The 12,246-nt window shown below is 43.3% G+C and overlaps 1 protein-coding gene across 1 annotated transcript in view; it reads right to left on the reverse strand.

Moving 5' to 3' along the window:
- Positions 1-12,246, reverse strand: part of LOC115828661 (double C2-like domain-containing protein beta) — a 65,357-nt gene that overhangs the window by 29,501 nt on the left and 23,610 nt on the right. The window contains exon 2 of the mRNA XM_030792721.1: positions 6,048-6,127. Within this exon, the coding sequence (XP_030648581.1) occupies positions 6,048-6,127 (80 nt within the window). The remainder of the gene's footprint in view (positions 1-6,047; positions 6,128-12,246) is intronic.

The raw sequence follows: 12,246 nt of genomic DNA on the forward strand, positions 1-12,246 counted from the left end.
GCCATTCTGTGATAACAGATGATGGTAGCTATGAAGGTTGAAGCAGTGAGTCTACACACACACAGTGGTGTGACATTGGCTATGGTGCCTATCTTTGGGGGGGGGGGGGGGGGGTGGGAAGAGGGGACGCGTGGATGACGTGAGATACATTGAAAATGACATTGCTCTTCACTGTCACATCTGAATGAATTCACTGATGGAGTACTTCAAACAGACTTATTTCCTTGACCTTTGTGAAAATGGAGACATCTCATCAACAAATGACTCTCCGCGTGACCGGTCACGGGTAAACGTCACATTTCCATATGTTGCTAAGGTTAGGCACTCAGGAGGAATAAAGCTAATTTCAGATATCATCTGACAGCTATAGCTTATCATTTTCATGTGTGTGTGTGTGTGCGTGTGTGTGTATGAGTGTGTGCGCGCTGGTGTGAGTATAGTGTGTGTGTGTTAATGTGAATGTGTTGGGGTATGTGTGTGTGTGTCCATAAATCATTTTTAAAGACAACCACTTTCAACAACATAAAATGTTACAATTTGATCTCATTCACTGCAGTCGGTACCGAGTTAATGTGAAATATCTCTCTCTCTCTCTCTCTCTCTCACGCTCTCCCCCCTGCTATTTTCCATGAGTGTCAGGCCAGCGCTGACTTAACTCTGAGAGATCCTGTCAGCTGCCCACTGGATCTATGTGCAGGCCTTGCTCATCAGAGGTGAGATATGCTCTAATGACTCCCAGACCACACAACGCATGCATTCATAAAGAGACAAGTTTACAAGGAAGTCCATTCACGTGTCTCAAATCTCTCACACGTCCGTAAGCGCGGCCCATCTCAGCTACTGTACGTGCGCTGCACCGTTACCGTGACGACAGACGCATCACGCGCATGCCATGACTTAAATCAAAGATGGATTGTCTTCAGGGAACTGTTAGCACGAAACGTTTTAATACGCCAAAAGAGTATTAACATAATTCATAATGCAACTGTGGGGATCATAAACATGTCATTATCTGCAGCGTGTATGTGTACGTAATTCCCCATAATCCTTGTGTTTCCCCCTCTGACCACAGGGGCATTCAGTCCTCTACTGATCGTGCCATAATAATAAATGTACCCATGATCTCCTTCCATGGCTATTCCAGATAAACACGAATATCCACCTCACGGATAATGTGACCAATATTAATGTCCATCTCTCTGTGCTGAAAAATGTATTTTCTGGTTTTTTTTGCGGTGCTGTGTGGGGTTGCAGTCCAGATGTGACTTTTCGTGACGTCTGCGCAGGGGCAGCTGACCAGTGTACAGGTCAAATGGACTGCACAAATGTAAACGAAATGGTTTCTCTGGCTGGATGTGGGCGTCAGAGATCTGACAAAGCGATGTAATCCACAGATGTTTCTTTCTGGCATAATAAATCCAAAGATGTTTCTTTCTGTCTTCCAGAATATTCTAGAGCATGAGCATCGCACGGTTCAACATCTACGAATGCGCCTTCCGCAGGGGGTCTCGTTACGTTACCTTTGGCGCTCCTTCGGAGGAGCGGACCATCTCGGCGCCTATTTCCATCCCAGACCTCCCCAGTGGCAACCCCCTGGGCTGCCCCCACGTGTGGCCTGACGTTAAATCAATTTGCGGCGAATCTGAAGGCTGAAATTGACTAATTTTAGTCACCGGAGCTGCGCTTTAATTAAATAAGTGGGCCAGGAAGGATCATGGGAAGATGGGCTAAGTGCTCTATACGTTAGCGGTCAAAAGGCTGGTTTATCGTCGCTCTAGTACTTATAATCAGCATTGTGCAGGTTACACTCTTCAATCTACCTACTTACACAGCAAAAACGTCCGTTGTTGTGATCGAGTCTCGACTGATTCACGACCTGAACGATGTGAACGGTGGGCGTTTTAATCCAGGCAAAGTCTTTGCCCGCTGAAAACGCAGCACCACATGGAAACGCTGGACTCCCGTCAGTGCCGATCGATTCACTGGTGAGCTACTGTACCATCGCCCTTCCGTTCAACTCCATTACTTTATTTTGTGCTTAGCGATGAGACGTGGGGCTGTGAAACGTTGGATGAAGAGGTGCGTGGATTGACTTCGACACCCCCCCCCCCCCCACCCCCACCCCGCGCGGAAGAGGTCTCACAGCGTGACGATCGAGATGTGTCTGTGTAGCCGTAAACTCCATTAGCTGGCGTTTGTTGCAGGGAAAGCAGAAGGTCTCTGTTAAAAGCATTTACGGACCCCTGGGTTGTGAGTTGAAAAGACGAAACAAACAAAAAACACATGCATGTTAATCTTGTGCTTTGTTGTATGACTGCTTCATGAGAAGGCTGCTGCTGTGTTTGTCACTTTGGAGAATACTACTGAATGACTCAGAGCTCCAGGCAACAGAGAACTGTTATTTGGTTGTGTGTGTGTGTGTGTGTGTGTTTGGGGGGTGGGGTGGGGTGGTTGGGGGTTAGGTAGCCCTCTGTGATTAGTCGTTTAATAATTTAACACAATCAGATAACAGAGGACAACATTTCAGAGAAAGTCAAACGGCACCGTCGCTCGTGCGCTAAATGCTAATTCCAGGTAAGGTCTCGGAGACATGCCTAGCGGAGAACCGGCTGCGTCTGTTCGGCTTATCGTTTTAAAATAATTATCAGATGCCTCATAAACCCATTTGACATAATCCGCATTGACAACGGGTCACGAAGCATCATAATACATCTTAATGAAACATTAACAGCATTTAGCCGAAGCATAACCCTGTCTCTGTGCCTATTCAACGGGATTCACCGGTAGACCAAGAGAGAGAGAGGGGGAAAAAAAAAGGCAAGGTCGTTTGGAGAGGTGGAAGGGGGGAAGGGGGGCTGGCTGACAGTGTTACGCTCAGGTGAGTGGTCTGATGAAGAGGTGAAAGTTCTGGGGGTCATTTTAAGGGCTGTGCTGAGAAGCTACAGAAAACTGTCTTTGATCCGAAATTTTTTTTTTCCTAACAACAAGGTCTTCCACCTGGCGACGGTATTCCCACCTCGAGGAAAAGAAAAAAATCAGTCCGGAACAGAAGGACAGATGGACAGATGTTCCTACCTGCATGGCTTCGTTAGGTAAACGCATGCGGAAAACTCATACTCCACCTTGTTACTCTCCCCTCCAAACTGATCAACGTTTGATGGTTTTATATCAAGTTTCACGACCATTTGAAAACTAGGCAGAGGCTATAGCATTGGGAATAGGAGCTTACCGACGGGAACAGTCGATTCAGCGACAAAGGAATTTAATCCATAGAGAATACAAAGTAGGCTTATTTGCCTCAGGTTTTCCTCTTTGCTTGAGAAATTTGGGTAAAAAAAAAAAAAACACTACTATTTCTTAGCATATTAGATTTCATGATATTTATTGGGCGTTTAGGAGTACTTGTTATATCTGTGACAGCTTAGGCCTTATAGAGCCAGGCCTTTTCTCAAAGCACACATGCCAGCCCAACACACACACACACACCACACAAAATACTCATTCAATACTATAAAATCCGACTCAAGTGACTTCCTTATTTCTTTGCTGCATCAGACTAAAAGCCAAACAGAGATCATAAACTGAACAGAATACGCACCAAACTTTCAACTTCTATGGCTTTTAACTACAAGCTAAACTAAAGTAAATCAAACTCAATTGAGCTCAACGAACCAAAACCAAAGGTTCCCGATGCTTGTCTGGTGGTGGGAATCTCTACGGCAACAGGGCCCTTCTTGACGGGAAAAGGAGTCTTCACGGGGAGACCTGGTCGGATCGATAAATCATTTGGTTTAAATCTTACCTTGTTGATTTCATACACCTGTTATTAAGAACGTACGCTGTTTCCTTCAGCATTACTTCAGGGCACTCGACACACGAAAGTAGTATTTATGCCACCATAAAAAAACAAACAAAAAAAAAAAAAACGCCCAAACGGCACAGGGCACAGGCAATAAGGTGGCAGGTATGAAATACGGACGACGCAGAGCCGCGTCTTCCGAAGCAATCCACATCTCTCCCTCCAGGGCTTACCCTTCATAAATGTCACTTCACTACAAACAAGTAAAGCTAACGGCGCTGAGCCGATGACATGAAGGGGCAGCCGCTAGTGAGGTGGAACCGTTTGATAAACAAGTTTTTGCATTTAGTGACTGCCATGTAAAAAAGAATTTTATTGAACACTTGTCGCGTTATTCTGACTACATCTGGCACTTGAGCTGAGTGCATGATATATGGGATTATACGATAATGAAAAAACAGACCTCACGTGGATTGTATACAGTGAAGATTTGCTTATTAATAAAAATAGATATGCTGTAGACATCTAGGGTTTTTTCTTCTTTTTTTTTAACGTTTGAGGAAGCGCATCGCGGCGCGGTGTTCGGGTAGAAATAACTTGACTAATTGGAGGAACATTAATAAGGGAGATCCGCTCGTCTTCCTCCGGAGGAAGCCTCTTCAGACGTTTGTTTACGCCGACGTCGGGCCGCGTCGTCGACAAATGAGGGGGTGCCAGGAACGACAAACAGAGGAACAAAACAAAAAAAACAAACGGCGGAGCAACCTTATGATTATCTAACCCTCTATCAAAGGGGGCTGAACTGCACGGGAATTAATGTTTGGACAATGGGCTGTTTGACTGCAATCCACTCATGAACTAATTATTCCCTCCAGAACCAAGCAGACAAACAAATCTCTCTTCAGTACGCCTTCATTCAATTTGCTGCCGTGATCTAATCAAACTGGACTTGGTCCCTCAGACAGCTTTATGGCGTTTCCTGAGGACTCTGTCGACCCAGCGAAAGTGTCTACACAGAGCGAAGGCAGGGAGGACATAGATAATCACACAGGTATCTGTGTGATTGAGTGAAATATGGTTAGTGCCATGGAGCAGAACAAAGGCTGCACCTGAAGGCCAACCTGTGGGGACAGATTATGTGAGAAGGACCTGTAAGTTTTTGTATCTTCATACAGCTGTCAAAAAGATTACAAAATCTTCTCGACCGAGCCGAGGCGTGGCGGCGATTCAGCGAAAAGGACTCAGCAGATGCTGAATGGCAAGGACGGAAAGGGAACGAGAGTGAAAGAAAGACAGAGAGAAAGAGAGAGAGAGAGAGAGAGAGAGAGAGAGGAACAGAGAGTGTGAGTGTGTGTGTTAGCGCGGTGGCAGAGGGTGGAGGGTGGGGAGGGGGTTGAAACAAAGAGAGAGAGTGTAATTGTTTGTTGTGTGTGTGTGTGTGTGTGTGTGTGTGTGTGTGTGTACTAAAGCTGCGTTGCTGTGACCATAAAGCAGGGCTGGGCTGGACGCTGAGAGGAATGGACAGCAGCAGATGTTCCCAGCAGTCTTGTGTCAGGGGAAATACCCTTCACAGAGCAACACAAAGGCAAAGGAAACAGTCCAGCCAAAACAAGCTGATGGAATTCCCCTGTGCACAGCAGTCCTGTCTCACACACCTGATTTGGGTACATTACATACCGCTGCTATTCCACCTCTTCTCAGGTACCCTGGCCGAATTTTCTCTCTTTCTTTCTTTAGGCTTAGAAGTAGTTAGGTGCGCTGAAGGATTAGCCTGAGTATGGGGAGAGGCTATGAATTCTGATTCAGTTAAACTAGTAAAATCTGTGTCTGCATCTTTCTTTTTTTTTTTTTTTTTTTTGAGGTGGTGCACCTGAGAGAAAGATGCTCTCACATGCACATTAATTTGCGTACATTTCACAGTTAAGATGGTTTTTGTCTCTGCCTGTAAAACAAAACACTTGTGCATTCTCTTCCTCTCTCTCTGTCTGTCTGTCTGTCTGTCTGTCTCACTCTCTATTACACACACACACAGGTATATAATTCAAATAAACAAGAATGAATAAATAAACTCGTATTCCACTGTGTGTTATGACACACACACAAACCACAAACATACATATAAATATAAGAGAGAGAGAGGGAGCGGGAAGGGGAGGAGGGAGAGAGAAAGAGAGAGAGAGAGGGTGGGGGGGGGCAGACAGACAGCAGACAGAGAGCAGAGAGAGAAGGTGAGAAGGCGTCCTCTTACCTTGGCCTTGTTGATGGTACAGTGCAGGGCATTGTTCTCCTGGTCGTAGAGAAGGCTGAAGTCCAGGGTTCCCAGAGTGGCTGTGAAAAGAAAGAGGAGACCATTAACAACAAGGCTAACATCTCAACACTTCCCACACATCTCAGTATCAACGGGTGCCGGTCTGAGTTAGCGTAGCAACTCATCAGCTAAATACACTCAGATTAAGCTATATGCAATGACTACCCCCGCACGCCCCTTCAAATATCCATTTCAGTGCCATATGGTTCCACTTGTGGAATGAGCCGTGAGCTGCCTGAGCGCGGGTTCAGGGGAATTGCTGTTGTTTCTGGTGATTGGTTTTTGTATTGAGGTACACTAAAGAGGTGCTCTCAGAGTTGACAGATCACTTTATGGGTTTGTCTGACACATGTAATCAGTTACCTGGAGGTTCCCATGCTCAAACAGCCCTCATTAGTCTTTTGAATATAAAAATGCTGACATCCTGTTTTTTGGGGGTTTTTTTACCTTATGAACGTGACCGTTAATAAACAAAGATCGAATATTGAGACGAGAGGACAACAGAGGACAACTGTTTCTCTTTTTTTCTGAAAAATACCTAAAATCCTTAAGCCTAACCCTAATGCATGTACTATCGACAAAAGTCCTCAGAGAAAGAGTTTCAGCCCTGTCTTTGTCCTCCTCCTGCAGACTCAGACGATGACTGTGAACTGCCCTGCTGGTAATTCACAAATTGCATGAGAGCACGTGTCAAACTTGAGTCAAAGCTCAGACTGCATCCAAGCAGGAGGTCTTCAGCTCAACCACACAGGGGCCATCTGGAATTTAAACACTTCATTAAAAACACTTGGCTATAATCTCATCAGCTAATCCCTCCATTGAAACAATTAGAGCCTGTTGCTTGTTTAAGGTTTTTTTTCCCCCTTTATTTTAATTTGGGGTGCTTGCCATGTCAGTGGCAAAAGGTTTAGCATCTTTCTCCTAATCTCAAAAAGAAAAGAGACCCCCTCCCACCCCAACCCCCCCCCTTACAAAACAAAAATCAAAACAAAAACAAAAATACAATAGAAAGCTCAATTTGACCATATACTTCTGTGGTCATTGGCCTTGCTGCATGTACGTCTGGACTCTGTTATCTGACGTGTTCTTCCTGCTGTGGACAATTGGGGGATGTTTTAATTCCAGAATTTACTGGAATGTTCCGGACTGATCCATAGAGAGAGGATTGAGATGAGGCGGGGTGGGGGTTTGGCCAGTAGGTTGTCAGCACAACGTTATCAGAGGATACCTGAGGGATTAAACCTGGTTTGTTTTTGATTACCCGGATTGGCACACCAACCGTGACTTCAATCTTTAATGCGTTTATGAGACGTCCGCCATAGCGGTCAGCGATGGCTTCCTGGTTCTTTTCCCAGGGAATTGCCTTGGCAAAAAAAAAAAATGTTTTTCTTTCGTCCGCACCTTTTGTTGTTTGGAGAAACGGGCATTGAGTCAAATCAATTACGCCATGTTGCCTTATAATTTTTATGCTTTAAACAACTCTCACTCTCGGAGAGAGAGAATGATGGGGAAGGGTGGGGGAGGGGTGTGTGTGTGTGTGTGTGTGTGTGTGTGTGTGAGTGTGTGTGAATGTGTGTGTGTGTGTGTGTGTGCTGAAAGGGAGGTGGTGGTATAGCCATTATCAACAACACACTCTACCGCAAGCCTCTGTCAATTCAGTCAATTCCACACGGGAAACACAAATGTACGTTCAGTTCAGTGGCTAATCTTCACATGTGGGAGCACGCACACACAAACACACAAACACACACACACACACACACACACACACAATCTTTTCACTCTTGTCACACTGTTGGAGCATCTGAGGAGGTAAAACACGTGCACATTCACACTCGCATGCACGCACACACACACGATGAACATGCATGCACATTTGTACATATACACATACATATAGACCCCCCCCCCCTCATTGCTAAATTACACAGCCCCACACACACTAACTCTCTTGTTTTTCCTGATTTCTTCCTCAAAAATCATTTTACTATGACATTCATTTTTCTCACATAATGACTATGATGAGCTGATACAAAAAAAGGCAGAAATTAAGAAGCCATAAGAGGTACCTGTGTCAAGTTCATGAGGGATCTCTTTGTGGTAAATCTATAGCTGCTCTTTCATATTTTTATTACCTATCATATGTTTTTTTTTCCTTTTTTACAGACAACCTAAGTATCTTACTGTATCTAGCAGTTAACTGATGAACTTAACCGTGTCGTCTTTGTAATATACTGGCTGGGTCTGAGATAGATGAGAGCTTTTTGTTTGTTTGTTTTGAAGTCAGCATATAAATGAAAAGGGTTTAATTTTAATCTTTTTTTTCCGTCAAGGAGAGGGAAAGGTTTTGAGGTTTTTTCTTTGTTACAGAGCAGGCAAAACTCATTTAGTGGTACTGCAGCGGCAATTAAAATCTTCACTAGGAAGACAGAAGGTAATTAAAAGAATAATGCAAGCTGAAGCCCATTCGGTAACAGACTTGAGACATGAAGAGGTTGCCGCAATTGTAAGTGTCAAGGCTTTGGCATACACTTAACAATGGGTCCTAACATCTCCCACAACACTTTCTCCTGCAAATCTAAACTCCAATTCTCTTCTCATGCATACGCCAGAAATCCATATTGCAAGACTTAATTTCAGCTGCTTCTGCAGTTCTTTCTGAAATGGAACAACTTTGATACATTCATTTATTCATGGGGACTGGTTCTTCTTTTTTTTCCCCCTGAAGGTCCTTGAATATAAACTGGTTTTGCGGGTGACGGGAGGAACCTGCGGCCGGCTGGGTGAATGTACTGGAGTTATTCCGGTTTGGTGAATCTCACACGTTTCATTAAAAGTTTCCTGAACCCGTCATTACCGACATTAAATCCGCTACTTGTGCGTTCGCGATGCATCTGAACAGAGGGACGAATTTCAAAAAGGGTTTTGCGCGCGTTCTTGAAGAGGACAACGTCGCCCGTGCTCCGCTGCATAAGTGAAGATGCCTCTTATCTCCGCGAATCAGCAGCGAGACAAAAGCCGCTTCGTAGTGCTCTCGACAAAAAAAAAAGCCGCATTTTGGAAAGCACTCAACACCGGAGGCTTGGCGCTGAAGCTGTCCAATTATAAACATAAAAACTTAATTAACGCCGGTTAGAGTTTTGACGGCCCCCCTTTTTTCCACGCCTCACTCCCCGGGGAGATCTTATACGCTAAATAAATATACACACGCATACCCACGCGTAACTGTACGGTAAATAGAGAGCGACGATGAAAAAAAAAAAACAAAAAACAAAAAACAGTCTTAGTGAAAACAGCAGAGGTTGAGGACTGGTATTTGCCGTGTGACTCGCCTTCCTGATGGGCATGCCGCAGAGCCAGGCTTTATCGTACAACAAATGTGAAATGTCAAAGCCAACAGATATCAGGAACAAGTTTGTTTTTTTTTGTTTTTTTTAGGCTTAGCAGCAAGCACAGGTGCAGGATAATATCTGACCCCTCGGGGTCTTTTGGTCTGCGCTTCCAGGTAGGGGGGCATTATCCACAGCAGAAAGCATTATTGGAAAAAAAAAAAAAAAAGAAAGAAAAAAGCAAGGGAAGCTTTTGTAGGCTGCCACATTATGGAAGAAACACGTGATGGCACGACACGAATGACCCCGTCAGATAAAAATATACTAAAGCATAGAGCACAAAGTTGTATTTAAGAACCTCAAACAACTGCAGGCTTTACTGTGATTGATCAAGATGAATGACATCAAGAATGTGGTGAAATGTAACTCTAATTAAGATGTTTTCGGTCAATATATTTCATTTGTGGTTGTAGGCGTCTTGTATTTTAATTGAAATGGATGGATCACACAAACAATCCACAACACCAAGGACTCCTAGTTTCCCCTTATGCTTTGTTCAGGTTAGGAAAATAATGACGCCCAAGAGAGCAAAATGTTAGTAGCACAAAGTAATAAGTCCTTTGGGGAAGATTTTACTCCTAATCCAGTTAGCAAGATTTTTCAGGTATCCACACAACTTCAGAAAAAATTCCAAACTCTTCAGCAAGAGAACAGCTAAGGAACAAACCTGCTGGACAAATTTTATCGCCAGTTTTCCAGCGAACAGAAAAATCCTGTTTTATAGAATATCACTAAGGTCTCACCTCAAAACCTCCATTAACTGTATCGTTTAGCTTATAAATAAACTCTAAAACTTGAAAATTACACGTGGGACGACAATAAGAGCAAATATTTTCGTTTTCAGCCAAAGAGCCGTCTGGTAGCAGTTTTTTGTTCTTTCTTTCTCTCGCTCTCTCTCCCTTTAAAACGTTCGATTTAGCAGCATGCAGTCTTCCACTGTCGACTGGGGATGAGCGAACAACTTACCCTCCTTACTATTTAACATAAATTTACTCCTCCTGGATTCATGACCCTGAGCGCGGAGCCTATTAACTAGTTGGGAGCGGGTTCGTACCAGCTGGGAACATGCACATGCTTTGAAGTGGGAAATTCTATTAAGCATGAAGAGGCCTGGGATTGTTCTACAGTTTCTTTTGTTAAAAAGTTTATCCAGAGCTCAATTCACTGGTTGAATGAAGAAGAAGAAGAAGATAAATGGAAAATGTTGGGTGAATTATAATTTTTTCTATAATTACAATAACATGAATTGCGAGCTACAGTAGTAGTATAATTATGAATGACTGATGTCAGAGAATGGCAATTGGGAAAATTTAGATGATAGGAATGATGGGCAAGTCTGCCATGAGCAGTCCTAAATTGAAGAGATATTCAAATGTATTTTCTCTCTGGGAAGCTTGTATAGTAACTTGTATAGAGGCTTGTACTGTAGAGATTTCCAGATGTTGAGGAAACAGTTGTGAGAGGCTGAAAGGGTCAGAACCAGGAAAATTGTTGGTGGTGTTGGAAAGATCCTCAAACAGCTATGTTCTATGTATCTCAGTAAATCTCTATGACAGCACTGAATCTCCACCAGTTAATCTGGTATAAATTAAACCACCTGTTGCTCGCCATTGGATGCTCATTAATGGCGTTAAAAAAAATCTCTATGTTTTTTTTTTATTATCAAATGTAGCAAGCACAGTCTCTCTCAACCGTGTCATTCACAATTTTTTTTTCTAGAATGCCTTGATGAGTGAAACGGAAAGTTTTATTTTTATGGATTAAAATCTATCAGTCATCAGCAATACAGGTCATTGATGTAAATTTTTCCATCTGTATTCCAGATCAATCATCTGGGAATGAAAAATCTGTCATTTCTGAAAGAGCAGTCATCATCCAAATGTAAATCAGAAGCTATTCTCCACTGAACTTCCTGTCTAAACAATTTTGTGAAATGTATGGGCAAAAAGTATTAAGTCTTTCAGTCAGATGGAAGTATACTCTGACAAAACTCAGGGTTCACATGGAGAGCAATGTGGACAACAATATCACATGGAGGAGAAGAGACCACAGTGCTTGTTCATCCACCAATGTGCTTATCTCAATGATTAAACAAACTATTCAAGTGGACCTGAGAATCTTTTTAAGTCAGGGGTGTCAAACTCCGGCCCTGGAGGGCCGGGGTCCTGCTGATTTTTGTTTTCACCTCTTAGTTACCTGTTGATTTTCACCTTGAAAACAGGTGTGGACACTCTTCAGCCAATCAGAGATTCTATTTAGTTGGTCTACAAGAAAAACAGCAGGACCCCGGCCCTCCAAGACCGGAGTTTGACACCCCTGGTTCAAGTAGAGAGTAAAGATGCAATTTTTTTTCTCACTGAATTCATGACAGAATACAAAAATGCAACACAAGGGTGGTTCAAGAGTCGGTCACTTTCTAATCATTTTTTGCAAGCTTTGAGCAATTCTCCAGAATTTTTATGCGTCATGCAAATTCTCCCCCGAAACCAATAATTCTCGTCTTGTGAACAGATGGCTGGCTCCTTTTCTTTAAGTGGAACCACGAGATGAAAAAGAGAAGAGTTTGCTTTGCTTGTTAATAGTCTCTCTCCACTTAAAAGAATACTGAGATCTATGGTTGAACCACTCCACTTCTGAAAAGGTCTCAATTCGTTTTCCATTCACATTGGGACGTTATATTCAAAGTCAAACCAATTTTGTCATTACAGAAGTTATAAGATTCTCAAAAACCTTTGAGAAAAAGTTTGCGG

The sequence above is a fragment of the Chanos chanos genome, chromosome 15 (genome assembly GCF_902362185.1).
Source record: "Chanos chanos chromosome 15, fChaCha1.1, whole genome shotgun sequence".
NCBI classification, from domain to species: Eukaryota; Metazoa; Chordata; class Actinopteri; order Gonorynchiformes; family Chanidae; genus Chanos; species Chanos chanos.